The 25,759-nt window shown below is 44.3% G+C and overlaps 1 protein-coding gene across 5 annotated transcripts in view; it reads left to right on the forward strand.

Moving 5' to 3' along the window:
- The window catches only part of EIF4E3 (eukaryotic translation initiation factor 4E family member 3), a 406,830-nt gene that overhangs the window by 11,893 nt on the left and 369,178 nt on the right, over positions 1–25,759 (forward strand). Inside the window, exon 1 of one of the 5 annotated variants that reach the window (XM_060202879.1) lies at positions 9,739–10,010. The exons of 3 other annotated variants lie outside the window; for them this stretch is intronic. In XM_060202879.1, the coding sequence (XP_060058862.1) occupies positions 9,841–10,010 (170 nt within the window). In that variant the 5' untranslated portion in view covers positions 9,739–9,840. Of the gene's footprint in view, positions 1–9,738; positions 10,011–25,759 lie in introns of those variants that run through there. One more of the 5 variants, XM_060202881.1, reaches the window with a different exon arrangement.

Below are 25,759 nucleotides of genomic sequence, written 5' to 3' on the forward strand. Positions count from 1 at the left end.
TCTGAGTTCTCTTTGATTTCTAAGTAACTGCTAAGGTTTCTTTGACCTAAGATACTGTTTGAAAACGTCTTCATGATTCCTAATGTAGTACTTTGTACAGTAGCTCTATTTTTGAAAAATCTATGCTGTTACTTACTTTTCTTGTAAAACAAATGATGGGGTTTTATTTCAAATTTCCATTATTTCCCTTTTCTGATTACCCATCAGTTAGTAATGGCATCTCAAATTTCAGGATTTTCGACTCTTTTAAAATTATTATTATATTTATTTATTATTGGATAGAGAAAGAGAGGAATTGAAAGAGGAGGGGGAAACAGAGAGGAAGAGAGACAAAAGAGACATCTGCAGCCCTGCTCCACCTCTCATGAAGTTTTCCCCCTGCAGGTGGGGACCAGAGGCTTGAACCTGCAACCTTGCACATTGCAATGTGTGCGCTTAACCAGGTTTGCCACCACCTGGCCCCAATTTTCAAGTCTTAAGAAATAGCATTTCTTATGCTGGTATGTGGTGTAATTCTATAAGCTTAAAAATAAAGCTCTGGGAAGCACAATGCCCTAGAGTACAAGCTTTCAAAATGTTCCTCTAAATGCTGTCTTAGCCATAACTGACAGCACAAAACAAAAGCTTATCCCTAGAGTAACATCTTAGCTATAAATTAGCAACCAGCTCTATGCTGATTTACCCAACTACGCAAGCAGTTGTCAGCTGGCAGTAGGGATTGGTGGCTCCATGGTGAATACAGAAAACCAAGTGCAGCTGGCAGTGCTCCTAGCCATAGGGAGCAGGACATTCTGGCTGGCTCAGGACTGAGGACTTTTCTGAGATCACAACTGTTGCAAGCAAACTGGGACTGGCACCTCAACACACCATTCTTTATTATTATTTATTTATTTATTCCCTTATGTTGCCCTTGTTGTTTTTTATTGTAGTAGTTATTATTGTTATTATTGATATCATCTTTGTTGGATAGGACAGAGAGAAATGGAGAGAGGAGGCGGTCTGGGAGATGGCTCAGTGGATTAAAGCACTGAACTCTCAAGCATGAGGTTCTGAGTTCAAGCCCCAGCAGCATACGTACCAGGCTGATATCTGGTTCTTTCCCTCTCCTCCTATCTTTCTCATTAATAAACAAAATCTTAAAGAAAGAAAGAAATGGAGAGAGGAGGTGAAGACAGAGAGGGGGAGAGAAAGGTAGACACCTGCAGACCTGCTTCACCGCTTGTGAAGCGACTCCCCTGCAGGTGAGGGATCCGGGGGCTTGAACTGGGATCATTACCGCCCATCTCCCCAACACACCATTCTTTGAATGTCGAAGAGTGCAGAGGGGACCCAGAGTCCTGCCTGCTAAGAACTTGTGTGAGATCTTCCTGTCAGCATCACAACAGCTACAGCCATTTCATCTCACACTCGTTTTTTACAGGAGAAAAGAAGAAACTTTCAGAGTCCCAGATCACACACCGCAGCACACAGTTGTGGACATCTCATCTGGTGACATTGCCTCCTACTTTTACTACCTGTCTTCTCTCATTTAAAAACTGCCACAGAGAGACGGGCAGCAGTGCAGCGGGTTAAGCGCATGTGGCACAAAGCTCAAGGACCAACGTAAGGATCTCGGTTCGAGCCCCAGGGTCCCCACCTGCAGGGGAGTTGCTTCACAGGTGGTGAAGCAGGTCTGCAGGTGTCTTTCTCTCCCCCTCTCTGTCTTCCCCTCCTCTCTCCATTTCTCTCTGTCCCATCCAACAACGATGGCATCAATAACAACAATAACTACAACAATAAAACAAGGGCAACAAAAGGGAATAAGTAAGTAAATATTAAAAAAAAAAAATACCACAGAGCAGGTAGGCACTTACCTGCTTGCCCGTCTTCCTCTTAAGGTTTATTTTCTGATCTGTGTGATCTCACATCTCTGGTTCCTTGACTGGCTTGGGAACATTCATAACACCTCTGGTAAGAGCCAGTCGTTTGCAGAGTCTAGTTTTTGAAGGCTTGTGCATAACAGAAAGAAACCCCAGATTCAAGTGCCCATCAGTAGGAGTTGGTTATGTGAATCACTATTGCCCTGATTGGTAAGGTCCTATGTGGCAACAACAAAGGTCCATCAAACCAATGTTCTTGAACTCATTATGACTTTTTATTTATTTATTTTTAACATTTTATTTTATTTTTGAGAAAGACACAGAGAGAAACACCAGAGCACTGGTCAGCTCTGGCTAATAGTGGTATAGGAAATTGAACCTGGGACTTTGGACCCTTAGGCATGAGAGTCTCTTTGCAGAGATGACCATTATGCTGTCTCCTCCCTGCCCCTGACTTCCTTATTTATTTGTTTATTTATTTATTTATTTATTTATTTATTTATTTATTTTTAAGAAAAAGCATCACTACTTTTCACTGTTCCCTTTGCCATGGCAAGGGAGGACCTAGGGGAGGCAAACTGGAATCCTGTTTGCCGTGACGCTGGAATGCTTTGGTCTTTTGCCTCTTTCAGGCATGTGTTTGGTGACTGATCCTGCAATGAGCACTTGCCCTAGTCCTTAAAGGATGCTTAGAATTTGGACAGGCAGAGAAGGCAAGGAAAATCTTGGGCAAAAGTATGGAGCTCTGTATGCACACAGTGTGTTTACTGAATGGGGAGTAAAGGGATTATCGGGTCAGTTGGAAGGCAGCAGGTGACAACCGTGTCACAGGCTAACTCTCCAGAGCTTTTATGGGAAGCTGAACTGATACTAAAAGGAACAGGGACGGATGTGTTCAGAAGATAGATATTACTGGGAATGGGTAGTCGCAGACACATCACCATGTGTGAGGACCCGGGTTCAAGCTCCTGGTCCCCACCTGCAGGGGAGAAGTTTCATGAGCAGTGAAGCAGTGCTGCAGGCCTGTCAGCCTCTCTCCCTCCTCCCTCTCTCCTTCCCTCTTTTCTCCCTCCATCTCTTCCTTCCCTCTCATTTTCTCTTAAAAAAATGGCTGCCAGGAGTGGTGGATTTGTCATATAAGCACCGAGCCCTAGTGATAATCCTGGTGGCAATAAATGAAAATAAAAAAGGAGATAAGATTGTTTCAAAATACATTAATTCACTACATACATTTCCAACCATATATATGTGTGTGTGTGTGTGTATATATATATATATATATATATATATATATATATATATATATATGTTAGATAGAGATACACATATATCCAAATATATGTGGAAATATACTGTAAAGGTATTTTGAAGAGTGGGTTGTGTGGACAGGATTTCAAATGCTTATTAGTGGCAGCCATTTAAAGGAACAACTAGTAAAGGCTACTTCTTCCTTCTTTTTTTTCTTTTTTCGGTCTGGCCAAGGTTGGAGGAGTAAAGCTAGCGACAGAATGGTGAGGAGGGTGTTGTGCTTGGCTGGAAGTGTGGAAGTAGTGGTACAAGTGAGCATAAATAAGCAAGACCAATGCCAATGTGCAGGGAGAAGAGGAAAAGGACTCTGGTTGATGGGTGGATACCCATGGATACTTGAGGGGATAAGCAGCCCTTTGAAGGACCTCTTCTTATCACCTCCTTGTTCCATTTGGAGAGTCTGAGTATCATGGGGCCATGGAACCTTCCTTTCACAGACTTCAGTCTTCTTGTTGCAAGTGCTATTAACAAATGCTATTTCTTCAATCCCTCTGCCTCCCATTTGTAACTCTGAACCAGACCTTAAGGGATCTTTTAGATTCCAGCTCAATAACCTTGGTTAAGTTTTATGTATGGCCTGCAAGGTACATTAAACATGTTTTCTCATACACTCCTCAAAGCAGCTCCTTGAAGGAGTTCTTCTTATCATCTCCTTGTTCCAGATGAAGAGCTTTGAGTTCAGGTTAATAGCTTCCTGAGAACATACAGCTTATCCCATAGTAGGAAGTTATTTAAAACGGAATTTACTCTCTCTGAAGCAGCCACTCTTTTTTTTTTTTTTTTCCATGTCAGGGAGTGAAAGACGGAGGGAGAAGGAAAAACACTGTAGCACTGCCCCACCCAGTGTTCCCACGTGGTGGCCAGGGGCCACAAGCCCAGGTCCTCATGCACAATTACATGTGCTCTCTACCAAGTAAGCCACCTCCTGGCCCCTCAAACAGTAACTCTTTTTATGTTTTTTATTTACTTTCCCTTTTGTTACCCTTGTTTTTTTTTTTTTTTTTTTTGCTGTAGTTACTATTGTTGTTTATTGATGTCATCATTGTTGAATAGGACAGAGAGAAATGGAGAGAGGAGGGGAAGGCAGAGAGGGAGAGAGAAAGATAGACACCTGCAGACCTGCTTCACCGCCTGTGAGGCGACTCCCCTGCAGGTGGGGAGCCGGGGGCTCAAACCGGGATCCTTAAGCCAGTCCTTGAGCTTTGCACCACCGAGCTTAACCCACTGTGCAACCACCCGACTCACAAAACAGTAACTCTTAAACCATGCTCCAGACGCTCCTAATCCCCCCAGTTCCCCCAGAAGAGCTCCAAGTCTTCACCACCCTTCCCAGCTTTTGCTCTCAGATGAACTGGAGACTAACCAACTTCAGCACTTGTCGAAGTGCTCAAAGTTTCAGTCAGGGTCTGGCGGTGTTGTCTCCATGGATCTGGGGTTTATCGTCTGCCATCTAGTGGCCACTGTCTTCTTTTTCCTTATGAGCCTTTGGAAGAATGCAAAGCGAGTTTTCCCACATACAAGACAGTCCTACATATTTATAGAATCATACCCTGTAAACAGGAAGCTTCTCAGTCTGCGAGGAGTCCAATAACACAAACACAGCACAGTGTCTGTGAGCTCCTCCACCCGTTCACCACACACACTATGATATAAATATATATGTATACAGGCATATACATGCATACACATATTCACTTGACATATCATTCCACGGCAAAGTAAGCACCCGGAGAGAAGGATTTCATTTTGTCCGTACTACTAATGGGTCTCAAGAACCTTGAACTATGACGTTTGCCTCACAGACATGTGGCAAATATTTATTGACTGTAAACTTACCTACTATCTCCTGCCTGTATATTACTGTATACCAAGCACTTGGCACAGCTGTTTTTCATTTAATCCTAGTCATGACTCAGCAAGTAGACTGTCAGCTGTCCAGTTCTCAGATGTGGAAACTGAGGCTTAGGGGAGTAAGAAGCTTCTCAAGTTGAGAAATCTGACTTTGGACCCGGGCTTTCAGATTTTAGAGGCCCTGTGTGTAACAGCTACACACAGTGCCTCCTTTGAACACCACCTCTATATAGCACCACCACTATTTAGATAAGTGAGACAGTGCTTCCAGGAGACTCCGGTGTTCTGACTTTGTGGCTATATGGCATTTTACTGTGTCCGAAACCTCAGTTTATATAATAGTCAAATTCTTCCCTCCCAGCTCCAACATTCTACTGTTCCTGTGACTCCCAGGGAGTTGGATGTGAGTGGAAGAGAGGACCACTTGTTACTAGGCAACCAGCACCCGCCTCACCCATGTTGCCATGGTGATGGTGAAAGTTGGGCTGATGGGATTACCAGCTCCTGCTAATTGCATATGAGAGCTCAAGGTCTCTGTCTCTCGCTTGCTTGCGAACTCCTACTTTCTCATTCTGCTAGGAGCTGTGAAGTTAGCTCCTCTCTGCAGCATCCCCAAGGCAGCCCTAGTGCAATGGAAAGCTACCAGAAATGGAGCATGTCTGCCTCTTAGTAGCTGTGTGACCTTGGGCAGGTTACTCAGCTTCTCTGGGCCTCCACTCCCTACCTGGAAAATGAAGGTGTTGGAATAGTGATTACTATCTCAGGCTTCACTCCCCACACACACACACCCAGTTCTCTTATCTTTTAACGCCTAGGGAGCATGTCAGGGGAGCAGGCCACACTGTTACTAGGCAACCAGCAGGCACCCTGCCCAAGTTGCCTTGGTGACTGGATGCTGGAGGGGAGGGGAGTAGCTGCTGCAGCTAATTGCTTAATTATTTATGAGTGCCTCAAGTCCTTTTTGTTGTTTTTGTTGCTAGGTGCTGTGGGGTCACCTTCTCCCTCCTGCCACCCCCAGTCGTCTGATATTGCCTGTTACACTGTAGGCGAGCACCTTGGCCTGGATCTCCAGCTGTCTACTTTCTAGTCCTACCTCTGTCCTTTCCTAGAGCTGTGGCCTCAGGTAAGTCACTTCTTCTCTCTGTGCCTCAGTTTCCTCATCTGTAAAATGATGGGCTTGCTTAAATAATCTCCCAATTTCCTTTCTACACTGAAATGAGAATCATTGCTGTCCAGTTGCAAAGTGAGGAAAATGAAGGGAATTTCCTAGTTTGCTGTCTCCTATGGAGAATTCTGAAGAGCAATAACAATTTTCTCACACATTTCCAACAAGAAGGGAATGAAAGTTATGCCCATTGTTCTCGCCTTACCTCTTATCTTGGCCATGTTGCTTAAACTTTTATTAATCTTAAAGTCATTTAAATTTTATTTGTATGTAATTTTAAGGTATTCTTCCAAAATAGATTTTAAGGACTCACAGTATAAATGCATATGTGCAATTTGTTAATTTAAATGATAATCCACTAATATGAAAGTGTGATGCTTCTTTATTGGTTAATACTGATGTTGTATGTGAGCATCAGATATAATTTTGAGCATCCTGGAAGCCAAAGCAACAAGAGAGGAAGGTACGTGCATGTTACTCAAGAGTGAAAAGCCGCCAGACTGTCCCTAGATCTAAATTCTGAGTGAGATATACTCAGAAACTCTGATGAACTTTTAAAAATAACTTTCTTGCTGAGGGAATTGTTAAAGGGCATAAGAAAGAAGAGAATCTAAACTTGATAGTTTGGTTAGGTCTGATCATTACCGAATAGAAACTCCCTTTCTACCAAATGCCTTAGAATTTTATAAAGATAGGGAGTCGGGCGGTAGCGCAGCGGGTTAAGCGCAGGTTAAGCGCAAAGTGCAAGGACCAACATAAGGATCCCGGTTCCAGCCCCCGGCTCCCCACCTGCAGGGAAGTCGCTTCACAGGCGGTGAAGCAAGTCTGCAGGTGTCTGTCTTTCTCTTCTCCTCTCTGTCTTCCCCTCCTCTCTCCATTTCTCTGTCCTACCCAACAACAACGTCACTAATAACAACAATAATAACAATTAAAAAATTGAAAAAAAGACTTAAGAAAAGAATTTTATAAAGATAAATGCTACTCAGCAAATATAAATTTTCAAAATCAACTCTTACTTATAAATATATCTTAATTATACATAAATTCATGTAAGTACTTTGTATGCTACATTTTGTATAGTATAGAATCAATCAACATCACAATTTTTTAAATACAGGCAGAAAGTCTACTTCTCCAAACTTATTCTGAAATAAAATTATGTAGGTGAGGAAAAACATTAAATATAAAAATATACATGATAGTGTTATTTATGAAAGAAATTAACAGTGAGCCACATACTTCAGGGCTAATGAATCAAATTACTTTTATAATGGATTACTTAGCAGTCCTTAAACTGAAGTATATGCTTGTCTTTTTATATATGGAAAAAATCTCCAAATATATGTTAAGGTAAGACAATGGTATTAAGTGTTTCTATTCCTGTTGTAATATATATATCTTCTATATCTGGATAGATGCTTTTATGTGAATACTTGCATTTTTCTGGAAGGAAACTGTTAACTGTGGTTTCCTCTGGGCAGGAAGATTAATAGCCTTGGGAGGGAGAGAGACTTAGTATTCACTAACTTATTTTTAGTCTGAGAGTCTGATAGGTTTCCAGTTAAGAGAGGGAATAGAACACAACAATTAAAATCCTAGACTCTGGAGTCTGAATACCCTGTATTCAAATCCTAACTCTATTGTGACTTCAGGCTTAATTTACCGTCTCAGTTCCTCATCCGTAAAATGGGCTTATAGTAGAACCTTACTTTTTGCATTGTCATGTAGCTTAAATGAGCTAGTAAGTCGAAAGTGCTCAGAAAAGTCAATGTATGAATAATGCCATATATTGATGTGTCTTCTGAGGGAAAAGAGAGGGAGAAAGAAAATTTAAAAATGCATCAAAGCAGGATTTGGCACCATGTTATATAGAAATTATATTTGAGGGAGCTGGATGGTAGCGCAGCAGGTTAAGCACAGGTGGCGCTAAGTGCAAGGACCAGTGTAAGGATCCCGGTTCAAGCCCCGGGCTCCCCACCTGCAGGGGAGTCACTTCACAGGCGGTGAAGCAGGTCTGCAGGTGTCTGTCTTTCTCTCCCCCCTGTCTTTCCCTCCTCTCCCCATTTCTCTGTGGCCTATCCAACAACGACAACATCAATGACAACAACAATAATAACTACAACAACAAAACAACCAGGGCAACAAAAGGAAATAAATAAAGAAAAAATATTTGAAGCAGAGAATGTAAAGGAGCAGTCTAATTCTTACTGTTGTTTTGCTTGATAACTTTCACTTTATTGAATGCCTGAAGGCGCCTTTCCTGGGAGTTCTGTTAGGTGGTGATTGATGCTGAGGCTGTTGAAGCCCCTGAATCCATCCGGTTTTGCAGCTCCTGTTCTAGTCCACCCCAGTGAATGTTCAAGCTAAAAGTAGAATGTGTATGCTAAGTCAGGTAGAAAAAAACCTGTAAGGAGATGGAAGTCTACCTCCACAGCTATTTAAGGACAGTGCAATTCAAGCTTAAGGAGGTCTATGCCCATAATTCTCTCCTTACTTCTTATCTTGACCTTGTTGCTTAAACTCTTTTATTAATCTTAAAGTCACTTAAATTTTATTTCTATGCCAGGTATGGTAGGTCTGTTCACATGCCTTAATGCCTCTGCTTTCCTTTTTGAAAAAGAGGATGAACGGGCCCATCGAGGACCTGTACTAGGAAGATCCCACTAATTCTGGGCTCAGGAATCATATGGCTATAGGTATTCAGAGATGCAGAAAACATGGGTTTCTGTGTTCAAGACTGGCACGTTTAGACAGAGAAGATAGTACTGCATCCTAAGTTCAATACCCAGCACTAGAAGCCAGAGCTGAGCAGCAGTACCTGGAGAAGGGGGGGGGGGGGGTAGTGTGTGTGTGTGTGTTTCTAGTTTCCTTTTCTTGCTGGTGCTTTGGGACAAACCTGTAAAACTTGTGCTAACTTTGGGAAACTTTGAAGTTGGTCACATTTTGCTCCAGTCTTGAGTTCCCTTACTCTGAGTACATGGTGGCTCCAGAAAAATATTCTGTTACTATGAAGAAGGCAAAGCTGACCTGTTATAATCTCATGCCTGAGCTGGTGGTTCTGGGTTCCTCCTGTCTTTCTGGTCCATTTCATAGTTCAGTCTTTCCGACACACAAGTCTCTATCCATTTGGCCAGTGGTTCCCCTTGCCATCTCTCTGTCACAAGCAACTGTGCTACCATCTGCCCTACCATCCCTACCCCCAACCATCTGCCCACTTTCCCACCAATTCATCAGAATGCTGGTGTGCTTACATCCTCTCCCACCAAGTAGGTCTGCAACTCCATCCATTCCTCTCTTTTTCGGTATTTTGCTCCCCACCCCCATCCCTAACACTGACCCCCAGTCTGGCTGCAGAACCTCCCGCCCCCCACCCCCAGTTTAGTAGCTTCACCCCTGCCCCCCTATACACCCCGGTAGCCCGCAGTCTTCTCCCTGCTGCTGTGCCCTCTCTCCGGCAGCGCGGCCCGTGGGTCCCGGGTGCTGGGGTCGCGCAGGGCGCCCACCCGGACGGCTTTTGTTCGCAGCCCCGCGGGGCCGAGCCTCCCGGGCCCGGGGCGGGGCGCGCGGGGCGGGGCAGGGGCCGTGACTCAGCCGCGCTCGCTCACTCGCTCGCCCCGGGTCCGCGCGTCCGCCGGCCTGGCAGGCGGGGCGGAGAAAATGGCGCTGCCCCCGGCCGCCGCGCCCCCCGCCGGGGCCCGAGAGCCGCAGGGCCCCCGCGCCGACGCCGCCGCCACCGCGCCGCCGGTCGGCTTGCAGCAGCTGTCGGCCTTGCGGCCCGAGCCGGGCGGGGTCCCGCTGCACTCGCCCTGGACCTTCTGGCTCGACAGGTGAGGGGGCTCGGGGCCCTCCGCGCCCGCCCCGCCCCGGCCCGGCCCGGCCCGGCCCCCGCCGCCGCTTTGTCTCGGCGCCGCCCGGGCCCCGCGCGCTCGCACTGACGGTCCCGGGCCCCCGCGCTCCGGGGCGCGCGCAGAGCCGGGTCGGAAGCCGGGCTTTGGGCCGAGGCTCGTGGCTGCTCGGCGGCCTCGCTTCGGGGGCCCGGGATGCAGCGGTGCAGCCCCCAAAGTTTGGGCGCCCGCTCCTCCCTTCCAGAGGAGACTGCCCGCGGGGGGGAGGCGCCCAGGCGGGACGGCGGGTGCGGAGGGGGGCGCGGAGCTCGGCCGCAGGGGGCGGGCGCCGGCCGGGTCGCTCCACCTGGCGCCGGGGGAGTAAGGCGACCTTCGCGGCGGAGGCGCGGGAGAAAGTTGGCCAGAGCCCGCCGCCGAGTGTGGGTGGCGCCGGGACTTGTGCTCGGCGGGCTCCTCGGCTCCAGGGTAATCCCGGGGCAGGTCTTTCCTGAGCGGGTATTGGGGCGCCTCACACAGCCAGGCTGCGGGGCCGGGGGCGGGGGCGGTCAGTGTGGAGCCGAGTGTCACCCTGCCCACGCGGAGGAGCCGGCCACAGCTCAGGTGCGACTGACTCCTCAGAAGGGCTCTCTGGCAGCCGCAACTAGAGTAGCCTTCCATTTTTGGATCCTCCTCCCCAGCCTTGGTTTGTTGCTGTTGTTGTTTCCAAATGCTTAATGCAACCGCCTTCTGTCACGAATGCATTTGCTTATTCTCCATTCCGATTCGCAGTCCTTCAACGCGTCCCCTCAGTTAAATGCCAAGCGGTCAGGGACTCTGTGACTCTTGCTCCTGTGCCTGACACCAAGTAGGAGCACAGGAAGTGTCAGACGAGTGAATAAAGGCAAAGCCGCCTCAGTATCTGTCGTGCTGTGGGTGCCCAACGTTTACATCGCAGGGTTGTCCCTGAAAACTTTTGAGGGTATCAGTCACACCGTACCTGTCATGGTTAAGTTTTAAGAGCACATAGGTATGAACATTTCCTTAATAGACACCAATCTGGTTTTAGAAGACCTTGCATTAAATGCCTGAAGGTTTTAGGGTATTAATTTTGGAAAGACTTAACTCATCAAACTCATTCCTGCTGTTGGGTTTATCACCACCCATCAGTCAGAACTGACCGTTGGAGTGATTGTCTTTTCTGGGGACCCATAAAGTTGGGGGTAAGAGAAGATAATGTGTCTTCCTTTTTTCAAAACATTTTCACTTTCGTTATGTGATGCTTTGTGAGCATTTTACTGTCATAACAAGAGAGATTTGGACACATTTTACCAGGGTGAAATGTGTGTCTTTGCAGAGGTGTGAAGTACTTCTGTTGGTGGTATGTGTTCCCACATGTTAAACCTGTAGGTCGTGTAAGTTGTGAGTACTGTTAACTGTTGGAGACATTAATAAGAGAAAAAAAATTTTTTTTTTCCTCCAGGGTTATTGCTGGGGCTCGGTGCCTGCGCTACAAATCCACTGCTCCTGGAAGCTTCTTTTTTTCCCCTTTTTGTTATCTTTTGTTCATCGTTGCTGTTATTAGTATTGTTATTATTGTCATTGTTGATGGACAGAACAGAGAGAAGTTGGAAGAGGAAGGGAAGACAGAGGAGGGGAGAAAGATAGACACCTGCAGACCTGCTTCACTGCCTGTGAAGTGACCCCCCTCCCCCCCCCCGCTGGTGGGGAGCCAAGGGCCTGAACCCGCATACTTATGCGCTAAGTGCCCTACTGTCGGGCCCCAAATAAGAGAAATTTTGTTTAGACCAGTCAAAAAATAGTCTTCCTGTAGACACTACTTTAAAATGTTCTAAGAGAATAACCCAACTTTCTGTGAGTTTCTGTTACCTATTTTGTTGTATTAGCATCTTTATCAGTGATTAATACTAGTTTACAAGATTATAAGATAACGGGTATAGTTTCATACCACAGCCCAAAGTTCTGTCCGTCACACCCTCTTCTTCCCTGCTCAGTGAAACCATCATAATTCTCACAGTCTTATAGCAGCATGGTTATTTCCTTCCCTCCTTCTCTTTCTCCTTTTCTCCCTTTTTTTTTTTTTTCATTTTATTGGATAGGACTGAGAGAAATGGAGAGAGGAGTGGGAGATAGAGAGAAAGACAGACACCTGCAGACCTGCTTCACCGCTTGTGAAGCGACCCCCTGCAGGTGGGCAGCTGGGAGCTGGAACCAGGATCCTTGAGCAGGTCCTTGTACTTCATATCATGTGCACTTAACCCGGTGCTCTGCCACCTGGCCCCTCTCTCCTTTTTTTTTTTTTTTTCAAGTTCATATGTCTCAGTTCTATGTATTCCACATACACATGAAACCATCTGTGGATTATCTCTCATCTCCTTACTTTGCTAATTATAATTACCCCAAGCTTCGTCCATTTTGTTCTAATTGCGGAGTGGTAGCCCACTGAATACATGTCCTGTAACTTGTTTTTTTAACTTATTGTTATTTTTTTTAATCCGAGCACTGCTCAGCTCTGGCTTACTGTGATGCAGGGGATTGAAACCTAGACTTTAGAGCCTCAGGCATGAGAATCTCTTTGCTGCATAACCATTATATCCTTATATCCCCCACCCATCCCATAACTTCTTTATCTAGTCATCTGTTGATGGGCATTTAGGCCACTTCCGATCATTGGCTGTTTGTGAATAATGCAGTTATACAGGGATTCATATGTCCCTTTGAATTAGTGCTTTCATGTCCTCTGAACATATGCCTAGGAGTGGTATTGCTGATGATCATACATTTTTATTTGTTTGAGAGCTTTGCATATTATTTCCCATAGGGGCTACACCAGTTTGCAGGCCTACCAGCAGTTTATCAAAGTCTTCTCTGCACCTTCACCAGCACTTGTCATCTCTTTATTTATTAATGTGAGCCATTCTCACAGATGTAAGCTAGTATCTCACTGTGGTTTTGATTTGCATTTCTCTAATGATAAGTAAAGTGGACCGGTTTTCATATGTCTCTGGGCCATATGCATGTCTTCTTTAGAAAGCTCTCTGTTCACATTTTTTGTCCACTTCTCTACTTGGTATCTTTTAAGATAAAAATATGGTAACTTTAATGAAAGGCAAAACTATCTCTCATTCTATGTATTTGCTTATTTTTCTTCTCTAAAAGTCAGTGATCAAATGCAGTGTCTTTAAAATAAATGACTATTAATTTAAAAATTATAATTAGTTCCAACATTGCACATATAAATTATCCCTTAGCTTTAATTTTATTTTCCACTTCTCTGGGAGTTCATCGTACATCTGTAGGCTTCACCACTTTTTTTTTTTTTTTACCAGAACACTGTTCAGTTCTGGCTTATGGTGGTGTGAGGGATTGAACCTGGGACATTGGAGTCTTAGGCATGAGAGTCTGTTTGTATAACCATTATGCTATCTACCCTCTGCCCAGCTTCACCATTCTTTCTTGGAGTTCTGACCACATAGTAGTGGAGAGGCTTCAGCCCCGACATATCCACTAGGAAGTCCGAAGGATTTTTATTTGTTGATGTTTTTAGTCTGTATGGCTAGGAATTTAAGCATGGGAGGGGTGATTTTGGTTGAGGGTATAAGATAAAGAATTTCCTTCTTACCCTGTTTTGAGGCCACTCTTTTTTTTTTCTTCATTTATTGGGGTTTAATGGTTTACAGTCAACAGTAAAATACAGTAGTTGGTACATGTGTAACATTTCTCAGTTTTCCACATAACAGTTCAACCCCCTCTAGGTCCTCCTCTGCCATCATGTTCGAGGACCTGAACCCACCACCCCCACCCCAGAGTCTGTTACTTTGGTGCAATACACCAAATCCCAGCCAAGTGCTGTTTTGTGTTTTCTTATCTTTCAACTTTTTTCTAATTAGTAATTTAGTAATGATCGATAAAATTGTGGGATAAGAGGGGTACAATTCTATATAGTTCCCACCACCAGAGTGCCATATCCCATCCCCACCCACTGGAAGTTTTCCTATTCTTTATCCCTCTGGGAATATGGACCAAAGATCTTTATAGGGTGCAGAAGGCCGGAAGTCTGGCTTCTGTAATTCTCTGCTGGACATGGGTGTTGACAGGTCAATCCAGCCTGTCTCTGACTTTCCCTAGAGGGGTAGGGCTCTGAGGAGGTGAGGTTCCAGGGCACATTGGTGAAGTCACTTGCCTAGGGAAGTCAGGTTGTCGTCAAAGTAATATTTTTCAACTTTTGTCCATGAGTGAGACCATCCCATCTTCATTCTTCTTCTCTTTCCGAAATATTTCACTTAACATGATTCCTTCAATCTCCATCCAAGATGAGGTGAAAAAAGGGAAATGACCATTTTTTATAGCTGAGTAGTATTCCATTGTGTATATAGACCACAACTTGCTCAGCCACTCATCTGTTGTTGGACACCTGGGTTGCTTCCAGGTTTTGGCTATTACAAATTGTGCTGCTATGCACATAAGATTTTTCAGATGGGTATTTGAGGTCCCTCTTGAGTGTCTCTACTGTTTTTCTCTGGTGAGCTCCCCTTTTCTCTGAATTTCACCTGCAGGACACAGTCCTTAGGCCTTTTCTTGTCCTCATCTACACAGGTGAGCTTATCAGTTCCAGGTTCTTCATTTTGTTTGTATGCTGGTGACTCCCACAACCTTACACTTGTGCATATGGGGACTACTCTCTGTCTCCCTGGGACTGATTCAAGAGTGACTTTTCCCAGTCATCTCAGATAAGAGCATTTAACAACTCCACCCTTCAGTTGCAAAATCCAAATCTTGATGTTATCTGTGACCTTCCTTCCCCAGTCTTTCTCCTTCCTCTTCTGTCTTGTTCTTTTCTCTTCTTTCCTGCTTCATCCTCCTTTCTCTTCCATAGCCTTCTATCTCCTCCCTACATCCATAACCAACAACTGCTCTTCTAGATAGAAAGAGAACACAGACTAAGAGAAAGGGTGAAAGACAACACAGAACCAAGACTTTTTCCAGTGCGGTGGTGACCAGTCTCAAAGCTGGAGTGTGTGAATAGCAAGTTAGATGCACTATCCAAGTGTGCTGGTTTGCAGCCCAAGAAAGTTAAAACCTTAAAAAAAAATTAAAGAAAAGTGAAAACTATGAATTTTCAGCATCCGGTACAAGGTTCAATATTGCTATTTGAAACAGGAAGCTCACCTCCTTTTTAGCATGCTTCTCCCCAGCTCTCGAATCCCACACAAGTGGTCTACTCTCTCTGGTATCAGCAGATTGCTTGCCCTTTTCCTGGATAAACCACAGATTTGCCAGCTTCTAAGACTTATCTCACAGTGATCCTTCTACTCAGGTTGCCCTTTTCTTTGTCTTTTCAAGAATTTAATAATTGTTTTTGTTTTTGAGGTGCCCTTGGTTCACAAGCCTCGCAAGTGTTTTAGAAGTACGAATTTTCACCTCAGAAATGTGTCATTCCACCCCCACCCCCACCGGATGCCCTTTCCCCCTTAGTGTAGCTGGAAAGTGTCCAGGCATCTTGCAGGGCCCTGCTCACATGCCAGCTCTCCATAATTGTCCTTAAGTAGTCTCTGGCCCCGGGCAGGATCGAGCCCATCCTCGTCATGTTCCCATGGTATTTCCCTTGGGTCAGTGTTTGCGTTGTGAGTCATCGACGTCTGTCCTTTCTGCTTGAAGAGGGGACTCTAACTAACTGCCTTGTGTCTGTGACTTCCCGACTGCACAGTACCTTTTTCACAGGGGCTTCTCAGGGCTGTGGGTGCTCTCTTGTGTTTTGTGACAAGGCAGGACACTGTGGACATCACTCGGCAGGCCCACCTCCTCAGAATCTGCCTCCTCCAGCCAGTGCTTCTCGGAATATACTTCCTCACCGCTTACATCCACACCACCCAGCCATGCTTGTTAAACAGGATTCCGGGAGTCGGGTGGTAGTGCAGTGGGTTAAGTGCAGGTGGTGCAAAGTCCAAGGACAGTGTAAGGACCCCGGTTCGAGCCCCTGGTTCCCTACCTGCAGGGGAGTCACTTCACAAGCGGTGAAGCAGGTCTGCAGTTGCCTGTCTTTCTCTCCCCCCCTGTCTTCCCCTCCTCTCTCCATTTCTCTCTGTCCAATCCAACAATGACAGCATTAATAATAACTACAACAATAAAACAACAAGGGCAATAAAAGAGAATAAATAAATAAATATTTTAAAAAATGAAAAAAAACCCCAACAAACTAACCAGGATTCCACTTCTTCCCTAAGCCTATGCAGACCCTCCAGAGTGAAATGTAGATTCATTAAAGATGCCTTGACTGCTTTGCTATCAACCAGGTTGAATGAGTATATTGGTTTCTAGTAACTATTCAAGATGCCAGCATAAAGCTGAGGACGACTTAGGTCTGGTTGCCCTAGAAGGTTGGCTCATAGGCCAGATGCTTCAACACCATCATCACGAAGAGTTCTGAGTTCTAGAAGCAGCTACCTCTCAGGGTGCAAAGCTTTCAAAGCATTCCAGTGGCCTGCTTGCTCCATACCCGCTACTCTAATGTGGGGGGTCGGGGGAGGATTGTCAGAGGGCATCCTCAAATCATTTCTTGTTTGAGAAGTGGTCTACTCAAGACTAAGTGAGCAGAGAAAGCTATGTGGATGGCCATAGTTGCCATGGAGACAGTGACTGGCATCTTGACTTCCCCTGTTCTCCCACACACACACACACCCCACCCCCCCACCCCCACCACTCACACACACAGTCTTGCCTTTCCGAACCCATAGGTTCTGTTAATGGTCCAGCATTTTACTTTCTGCAGAAGACAAAGAGCCTCTGGGTAGATCAGACAGGGCAAAATAGATCAGAGATTGCTTCCTGTACTTAGTTCTGAGTACCCTGAACATTCTCATTTGGGAAAATCTTTACCTGATACTAACTGCTCAAGATAATTTTCCTGTTTTTAATAGTATAGATAAAAAAATAGTATAGACATTATTTATTTTATTTCCAAACTTGTGACAACTGGAAACATTTCAGTGATCTGGTAAATGTGGCCTTAGTTCTGTTGTCATTTCTTGACATTGTTATGTAGCTCCCACCTCCCTGTACCAAGATGAAAAGTGCCCACTTATTCCCCTCAGGAACTCAGAGACAGCAAGTGACAGTTGGAAACAAGGAGAAATCAGAATCAAATGAGCAAGCATAAAAATCAAATCATACTTAGGTCATGTGGGTAGTTCCAATAGGTGCATTATTAAATGCTAGCAACAGGCACAGAACCATTTTTTTGTACACAATTTTTCTCGAAGAGGAAGTTAATGTTGCCGCAGGCTTGTCTGAAAGGGATAAAGCAAAAGCACTTTTGATAGGGCGAGTGATAACCAAAGCCACTGTTGTAGGCCTGTGCAGATTTCCTTCTGAAGACTGAGCCTGAACTCAGTAAATTGAACAAGAAGATCAATCCCTGGCTTTAGAGTTTCCCCCTCTTCACTGTCCTTTTGGCTGAAATGAAGTGATCTCTCTCACGAGGTGGAATATTGTCGGCATTTATAATTTAAACCAGTTGTTTGTTGTATGGGTATGTGCTGGGCATATGTATCCTTCTCTTGAGTATCCTGTCCCATGTGTTGTTTTGAACATCTTTTTTTTTTTTTTCCATTTTGGCTTGTAAATGTTTAGTGTTGTTTTCGCCGGGCTGGCTTCACAGGCAGGTAACAGACAACCAGGGACTCATGGTTGAGCTGTAGGCAGTATCTCTTTATTCATGCAGGACGCAGCACAATCTAAGACTAGCTAAGCTAAACTCAAGGTACAGTACTCTAAAACTCACAATGCTGTCTTTATATATACTTCCCAAGTAGGGTGGAAACAGGATGTGACATAGAGAGGGTGGAGAGAAAAGTGACTGGTGAAAATCAGGGTGTGATAAAGAAGGGATCAGGGTGTGACAAGGAGGGGGGGTGGCGCAAAAACATATCATGAAACAGTGGGGATTGAACCAATGCCCTGGAGGGAGGTGCTTGTTAACAGAGGTTATGTAAATAGAATGAAGTGGTTATGTAAATAGAATAGTGTTAAGCAGGGGGGATTTAAACCAAATGAAACAGAAGGGGTATCATGCATACCAACAGTTTAGCATCTTTTACTTCATGTGCTAGGACCAGACTGGGCGGTCTGTTTAATTTTCTATAAAATCCTCACAGTGTAGAAGTAAGACACAATAGCAACAGTCTACTGATGAGGAAATTGAAGTCCAGAGAAGTAACTTGTGTGAGATCACACAACTGATAAAGAACAAAATCAGAACTTGCTTGAGGGGCTGGGTAATGGTGCACCAGGTTGAGTGCACACAAGTACCCGGGTTCAAATCCCCCACTCCCCACCTTCAAGGGGGTGGCTTTGCAAGCAGTGCAACAGTGGCTGCAGGTGTCTCTTTGTTGCTCCCCCCTTCTCTTTTCCTCCCTTTTCAACTTCTCTGTTTTATCAAATTAAAAACAAAAAAAGGAAATTAAATGGTCACCAGGAACGGTGGGTTCATCATGCAGGTACCAAGCCCCAGTGCTAACTCTGATGGCAATAAATAAATGAATAAACAAATAAATAATAGAACATGCATTAAGGTTTGTGTGATTCCCTCCAACTGGTGCTTCTAACCACACTGAACACCATTTGCCTGTACATATGGCCAGTGAATGAGACCCAATATTAATTTATTTACTATTGTCTTCTAAATAGAAAAAGGGAAAGAGACCACCACACTGAAGCTTCCTTTAATGCAGTGGGGACCAGACTCAAACCTGCATGTTGCACATGGCAAAACAGCACATTACCCAAATGAGCTATTGTGCCAAGCCCGTATTTCTTACCCTCTCACATGGGAGTTAGACAAGACTTGGTAAGTGATCTGGGCCTATCACCTCTACAAATAAGGAAAGTAAGGACCAATTTTATGGAGAATAAGTAAGTCAGGACTTCATACTTCAACATTTGCAGAGAAAAGAAAGCCCTGCCTAAGAGCCAATATTTAATTTCCTTTATAGAATTGTACTTCTCAGTGAATGATAATGCTGATTTGATGATAATTTTAGGAAGACAAAAAATAACTTGTCTCTGAGACTAGTGATTGTAACATTTTACTGAATGTTGCTGCCTGGGGCTCAGTGGATCTTCCTTCCTAATTGATAGCAGTTCTTTTTTTTTGTTGTTATTATTGTTGTTATTGCTGTCGTCATTGCTGGATAGGACAGAGAGAAATGGAGAGAGGAGGGGAAGACAGAGCGGGGGAGAGAAAGATAGACACCTGCAGACCTGCTTCACCGCTTGTGAAGTGCCCCCCCCCCACAGGTGGGGAGTCAGGGGCTTGAACCAGGATCTTAATGTCTCGTGCGCCAAGTGCGCTTAACCCTCTGTGCCACCACCCAGCTCCCCCATGCTAACTCTTAACTCAGCTCCTTTTCTGTTTCCTTTATATCATTTATCCCAGCTGGCAAGTATATTACTAATTGTTTTTTTCTTTGTTTGTTTTTTATTTCTTTATTGGGGAATTAATGTTTTACATTCAACAGTAAATACAGTAGTTTGTACATGCATAACATTCCCCAGTTTCCCATTTAACAATACAACCCCCATGAAAGCAATTCTTATGGGGACTCGATTCAAGTGATGTGGGCCAGTACATCTCAATTTATTTATTCCCTTTTGTTGCCCTTATTGTTGTAGTTATTGTTGTTGTTCGCTAGGGCAGAGAGAACTGGAGAGAGGAGGGGAAGACAGAGAGGGGGAGAGAAGATAGACACCTGTAGATCTGCTTCACAGCTTGTGAAGCGACTCCCCTGCAGATGGGGACCCGGGAGGCTCGAACCAGGATCGAACCAGGATCCTTATGCCGGTCCTTGGGCTTTGTACCACCTGCGGTTAGCCCGCTGTGTTACCAATTTTTTTAGCCCGACTCCCAATTTTTTTTTCTCCAGGGTAATTGCTGGGGCTCAGTGCCTGTACTACAAATCCACTGCTCCTGGAGGTCATTTTTGTTGCGCTTGTTATTAATGTTGTCACTGCTGCCGTTCTTATTGGATAGGACAGAGAGAAATCAAGAGCAGTGGGGAAGACTGAGAAGGGGAGAGAAAGATAGACACCTGTAGACCTACTTCACCGCTTGTGAAGTGACCCCTGTAGGTGGGGAGCTGGGGAATCGAACCGGGATTCTTACTCCAGTCCTTGCTTCATGGCATGTGCACTTAACCGGCTGCACCCGACCCCCCATCTCAAATTTTTAAAAGATTTCTTTATCTGCTCATTTATGAGAGGACGAGAGACAGAAGCAGAGCATTAGCCTGGAAAATGCAGTGCCAGGAATCACACCAGGAACCTAACGCTTACAACCCCATTGCTGTTGTGCAGCATCCTCGACCACCATCTCTGACTTGTGTGTGAGTCTCCCGAGACTCAGCTGGTTTGGAGTGAGACCTGGACGCTCAGGGTCTCTACGAAGCTCACAGGTGATGCTGCCAGGCGTCAGACCACATTGTGAGCGGCAGGGGTGAAGGTAGGGCTTGATGACGTGTTTGAAGCTTCTATTCTTTCTAAGAGGCAGCTTAGGTGTCCAGTGGCTGGTAAGTGATGTTGTGGCCACTAAGACTGAGCCAAGTTGTGTGGCTAAAACATTTTCTTTACGTATTTGCAAAGGCCTCCACCCCCAGCAGCTTCCCTCATGAGCTTATCCTGTAGCAACCCTGTGTGTAAGGATGAGGTTTTTATAAAGAAGGTCCATTTGCACTAGTGGATGTTATTAAATGAAGCCTGTGCCTTCAGAGGCATGACAGAGCTGTATTTGTGGTACCAAGCAGAGTGTGGGTCATTCAGATGACCTCTTTAGGGGAGTGACTAAGAGCATGGTTGCCAGGCAACATGTGGTTCAAGTCTCATCTCTGCTAGGAAACAATTATGTGTTTTTTGGGAAAGTCACCTCACCTACCCAAGGCTTCAGTTTATCTGCAGAGTAGGGATGCAGTCATTATTTTACCTCATGGTGTTTGAATGAAGATAAAATGAGATGAGCATGCATATATGCAACACACGTCATGTAGAATTTTTCAATTATCAGGAACTCAATAATTTTTTGAATAATAAAGAGGGTAAGAATGCTGCTCTCAAGCATATTCTAGACTTAAATTGAGCTAAATGAGTGCTGATTTGTGGAGATTCAAAAGAAACTACTTAAGTGAATATAGAAAAAAGATTTGTGAGCAGCACATTCAAATTTTCACAGAGACTGGGCACTGGCACACACATGACTGTTTAAGGACCTGGGCTTAAGCTTCCAGTCCCTACTTCTGGGGGTGGGGTGGGTCGGGGTGGGGGCGACTTCACAAGCCATGGAGCAGTGTTGCAGCTATCTCTCTTTCTCCTGCCTTCTTTCTCTACCTTTTTTTAAAAATGGTTTTTCTTTTTAGAAATTTCTTTTTTTTTTTCTTTTTTAATTATCTTTATTTAATGGATAGAGATAGCCAAAAATTGAGAGGAAGGGGGGCGGGAGAGAGAGAAAGAGAGCGAGACTTGTAGCACTGCTTCACCGCCCATGGAGCTTTTCCCCTGCAGGTGGGAGTGGATGGGCTTGAACCTGGGTCCTTGCACATTGTAGTGTGCTCAACCAGGTGCGCCATTACCCAGCCCATCTCCCACCTTCTCTATCTCCCCTTTCCCTTTCAGTTTCTTTCTGTCTTTATGAAAAAAGAAAAAGGGAAGGAAAGAAAATGGCCTCCAGGAGCAGTGACTTCATGATGCAGGTGATAAGCCTGGCAGTAACCCTGGTGGCAGTAGAAACAACAAATATTGTATATATTTGCACGTACACAGTGCTTGGAAACCCTTTAAGCAGAGTAAGTGGAATGGTTGGTACAGCTTTATTGGACTTCCTGCCACCTCCTAGCTCCCCAAAGAAAAGGAACTCCTATCAATTGTACACAGAGAATCTTCAGATATATTTCCTATTATTGTGTTGTCAAGTTGAAGACACATAGACACACAGGAAAAACATAAAACTAGATTTAGAAGTTTTGGTCTTAACTAACATCAAAGAACTCCCCTGGCATCTCTACCCTGATCATCTACTTGGCAGATCTCAGCGGATTCCTTCCTTCCTCTGCCTCAGCACTTGAACACTGGCCAAGTCTGAGTAGAAGTAGCACTCACTGCAGTTGTGGCCTTACGTAAGCCCACAAAGGCTCGCACCCTGACGAACAGGAGTTTTTCAGCTCTCTAGAATTCCCAGACTTCAGGTCTCTTTCTTTCTTCTTCTTCTTTTTTAAAAATATTTTTATATTTATTTATTTTCCCTTTTGTTGCCCTTGTTGTCTTTTTTTTATTGTTGTTGTAGTTATTGTCATTGTTATTGATATCATTGTTGTTAGATAGGACAGAGAGAAATGGAGAGGGAAGGGGAAGACGGGAGAGAAAGATAGACACTCGCAGACCTGCTTCACTACTTATGAAGCGACCCCCTGCAGGTGGGGAGCCCTGGGCTGGAACTGGGATCTTTATGCTGGTCCTTGCACTTTGCGCTACATGCGCTTAACCCGCTGTGCTACCGCAGGACCCTTTCTTTCTTTCTTTCTTTTTAAATATTTATTTATTTATTCCCTTTTGTTGCCCTTGTTTTATTGTTGTAATTATTATTGATGTCATCATTGTTGGATAGGACAGAGAGAAATGGAGAGAGGAGAGGAAGACAGTGGGGAAGAGAAAGATAGACACCTGCAGATCTGCTTCACCGCCTGTGAAGCGACTCCCCTGCAGGTGGGGAGTCGGGGGCTTGAACCGGGATCCTCACACCGGTCCTTGCACTTTGCAGCACGTGCGCTTAAACCGCTGTGCTACCGCCTGGCCCCCCAGGACTCTTGGCTTTCTATCCCATGGTTAGAAAATGTTTTTGGTACCTTTTAGGTGTTTTTTTTTTTTTTTTTTTTTGAAAGATAGATAGAGGCAGAGAGGAAAGAGACAGGGAGACAGGGAGAGTGAAAGGGACCAAAGCATGGGGCCAGGTGGTGGTGCACCTGGTTGAGTGCACATGCTACAATGTACAAGGACCTGGGTTCGAGCCTCTGGTCCCCACCTGCAGGGAGAAACCTTTGTGAGTGGTAAAGCAGAGCTACAGGTGTGTCGCTCTGTCTCCCTCTCTATCAAGCTCCTTCTCTCTTGATTTCTGGCTGTCTCTATCCAATAAATAAAGATTTAAAAAGTAATAATAATAATAAAAAAAAGAGACCAGAGCACCAGAGCTTCCTTGACTATACTGGCGGCTGGGCTCGAACCTGCATCACATACATGGCAAGGTGGCATGATGTCTGAGTAAACTATTTCACTAGCCGCATTTTATCTTTCTTTTTTATTTTATTTTTTTTTATTTAAGAAAAGATTAATTAACAAAACCATAGGGTAGGAGGGGTACAACTCCACACAATTCCCACCGCCCAATCTCCATATCCCACCCCATCCCCCAATAGCTTTCCCATTCTCTATCCCTCTGGGAGCATGGACCCAGTGTCATTGAGGGTTGCAGAAGGTAGAAGGTCTGGCTTCTGTAATTGCTTCCTCGCTGAACATGGGCGTTGACTGGTCGGTCCATACTCCCAGTCTGCCTCTCTCTTTCCCTAGTAGGATGGGTCTCTGGGGAAGCTGAGCTCCAGGACACATTGGTGGTGTCTTCAATCCAGGGAAGTCTGGCCGGCATCCTGATGATACCTGGAACCTGGTGACTGAAAAGAGAGTTAACATACAAAGCCAAACAAATTGTTGAGCAATCATGGACCCAAAGCTTGGAAAAGTGGAGAGGAAGTATTAGGGAGGTACTCACTGCAAACTCTAGTATACTTCTGCTTTCTTACTTTGGTGCCATACTCCAAACTCAGTCAATTTCTGCTTTGTGTTTCTACTTCTTTTTTTTTTTTTTACATGCATAACATTCCCCAGATTCCCATTTAGCAATACAACCCCCACTATTTCATTCATCATTTTTCATGGACCTGTATTCTCACCACCCACCCACCCACCCCAGAGTCTTTTGCTTTGGTGTAATACTCCAATTCCATTTCAGGTTCGACTTGTGTTTTCTTTTCTAATCTTGTTTTTCAACTTCGGCCTGAGAGTGAGATCATCCCATATTCATCCTTCTGTTTCTGACTTATTTCACTCAACATGATTTTTTCAAGGTCCATCCAAGATTGGCTGAAAACGGTGAAGTCACCATTTTTTACAGCTGAGTAGTATTCCATTGTGTATATATACCACAACTTGCTCTGAATGACTCTGAAAATGTCCAATAGTTCTAGGTTATCTGTCTCTTCATTTAGCTCCCTTATGTCTTTACTGATTTTCTTCCTGGATGATCTGTCAAGTTGAGATAGTGGGGTGTTGAAGTCCCCTACTATGATTGTGTTACTGTTAATATATTGCTGTAGCTCTTTCAGTAGAAGTTTGATGTATTTAGATGGCTTCTCATTGGGTGCATAGATATTAATAATTGTTAAGTCCTCTTGATTGACTGATCCTCTGAGCATTAAGTAGTGTCCATTCCTATCTTTTTTAATCTTATGTATTTTAAAGTCTATCATGTCAGATATGAGAATAGCTGTTCCTGCCCTTTTTTGTGGGCCATTGGCTTGAGTGATAGTTTTCCATCCTTTCACTTTAAGTCTGTGTTTGTCTTGTTGCGTTAGGTGAGTTTCCTGTAGACAACATATTGTTGGGTTGTGTTTTCTGATCCATCTTCCTACTCTGTGTCTTTTAATAGGTGAATTCAGGCCATTCACATTTATTGATATCAAAGATTGAAGATATTTTAACGCCATTCTTGTAGAGTTTTAGAGTGTTTTGATATATGTTCTATTTGTGGTGGTCTGGTTGTTTATAGGAAACCTTTCAGAACTTCTTTCAAGGCAGGCTTGGTGATGGTTGCTTCCTTCAACTGTTGCTTGTCTGAGAAGGTTTTGATGCTTCCATCTAGTCTGAATGACAGTCTAGCAGGATATAGTATTCTTGGCTGAAAGCCTTTCTCATTGAGCACTCGATAGATATCTTGCCATTCTCTTCTGGCCTGTAGTGTTTGTATGGAGAAGTCTGCTGCTAATCTTATGGGTTTTCCTTTGTAGGTGACTCTTTGTTTTTCTCTTGCAGCCTTGAGGATCCTTTCTTTATCCTTATTCCTTTCCAATCTAAGTATGACATGTCTTGGTGTCTTTAGGTCTGGGTTAATTCTGTTTGGGACCCTCTGGGCTTCTTGAATCTTTATGTCTTTGGTGTTGTCTAGACTAGAGAAATTTTCAGCTATTATGGCCTGGAGAACGCTTTCTTCCTCCCCTTCTCTTTCTTCCTCTGGTAAGCCAATAATGCGTATATTGTTTCTTTTGAAGTCATCCCATAGGACTCTGTTGTTGTTTTCAGCATCTTTTAATCTCTTTTTGAGATCTCTTACTTCTTCTTTAGTTGTCTCTAATTCATCCTCAATCTTGCTAATTCTGTCTTCAGCCTCATTGATTCTATTCTCTCTGCCCTCTACTGCTTTCTGGAGTTCATCTATTTTGTTGCCCTGCTCTGATACTGTTTTAGCTTGTTCAGCTAGTTGCCTTCTTAGATCAGCAATTTCAGCTTTCAGCTCTCTAATAACCATGAGATTATTAGAATTTTCTTCCATATTCTCATTTGTTGTCCCTGCAGTTCTGATTACAATTTTTTCAAATTCTTTACTCACTCCTGTTATTATTTCCTTAGCTAATGTTTGGATGTTGAAC

This window comes from Erinaceus europaeus, chromosome 12, assembly GCF_950295315.1.
Source record: "Erinaceus europaeus chromosome 12, mEriEur2.1, whole genome shotgun sequence".
In the NCBI taxonomy this organism is placed as follows: domain Eukaryota; kingdom Metazoa; phylum Chordata; class Mammalia; order Eulipotyphla; family Erinaceidae; genus Erinaceus; species Erinaceus europaeus.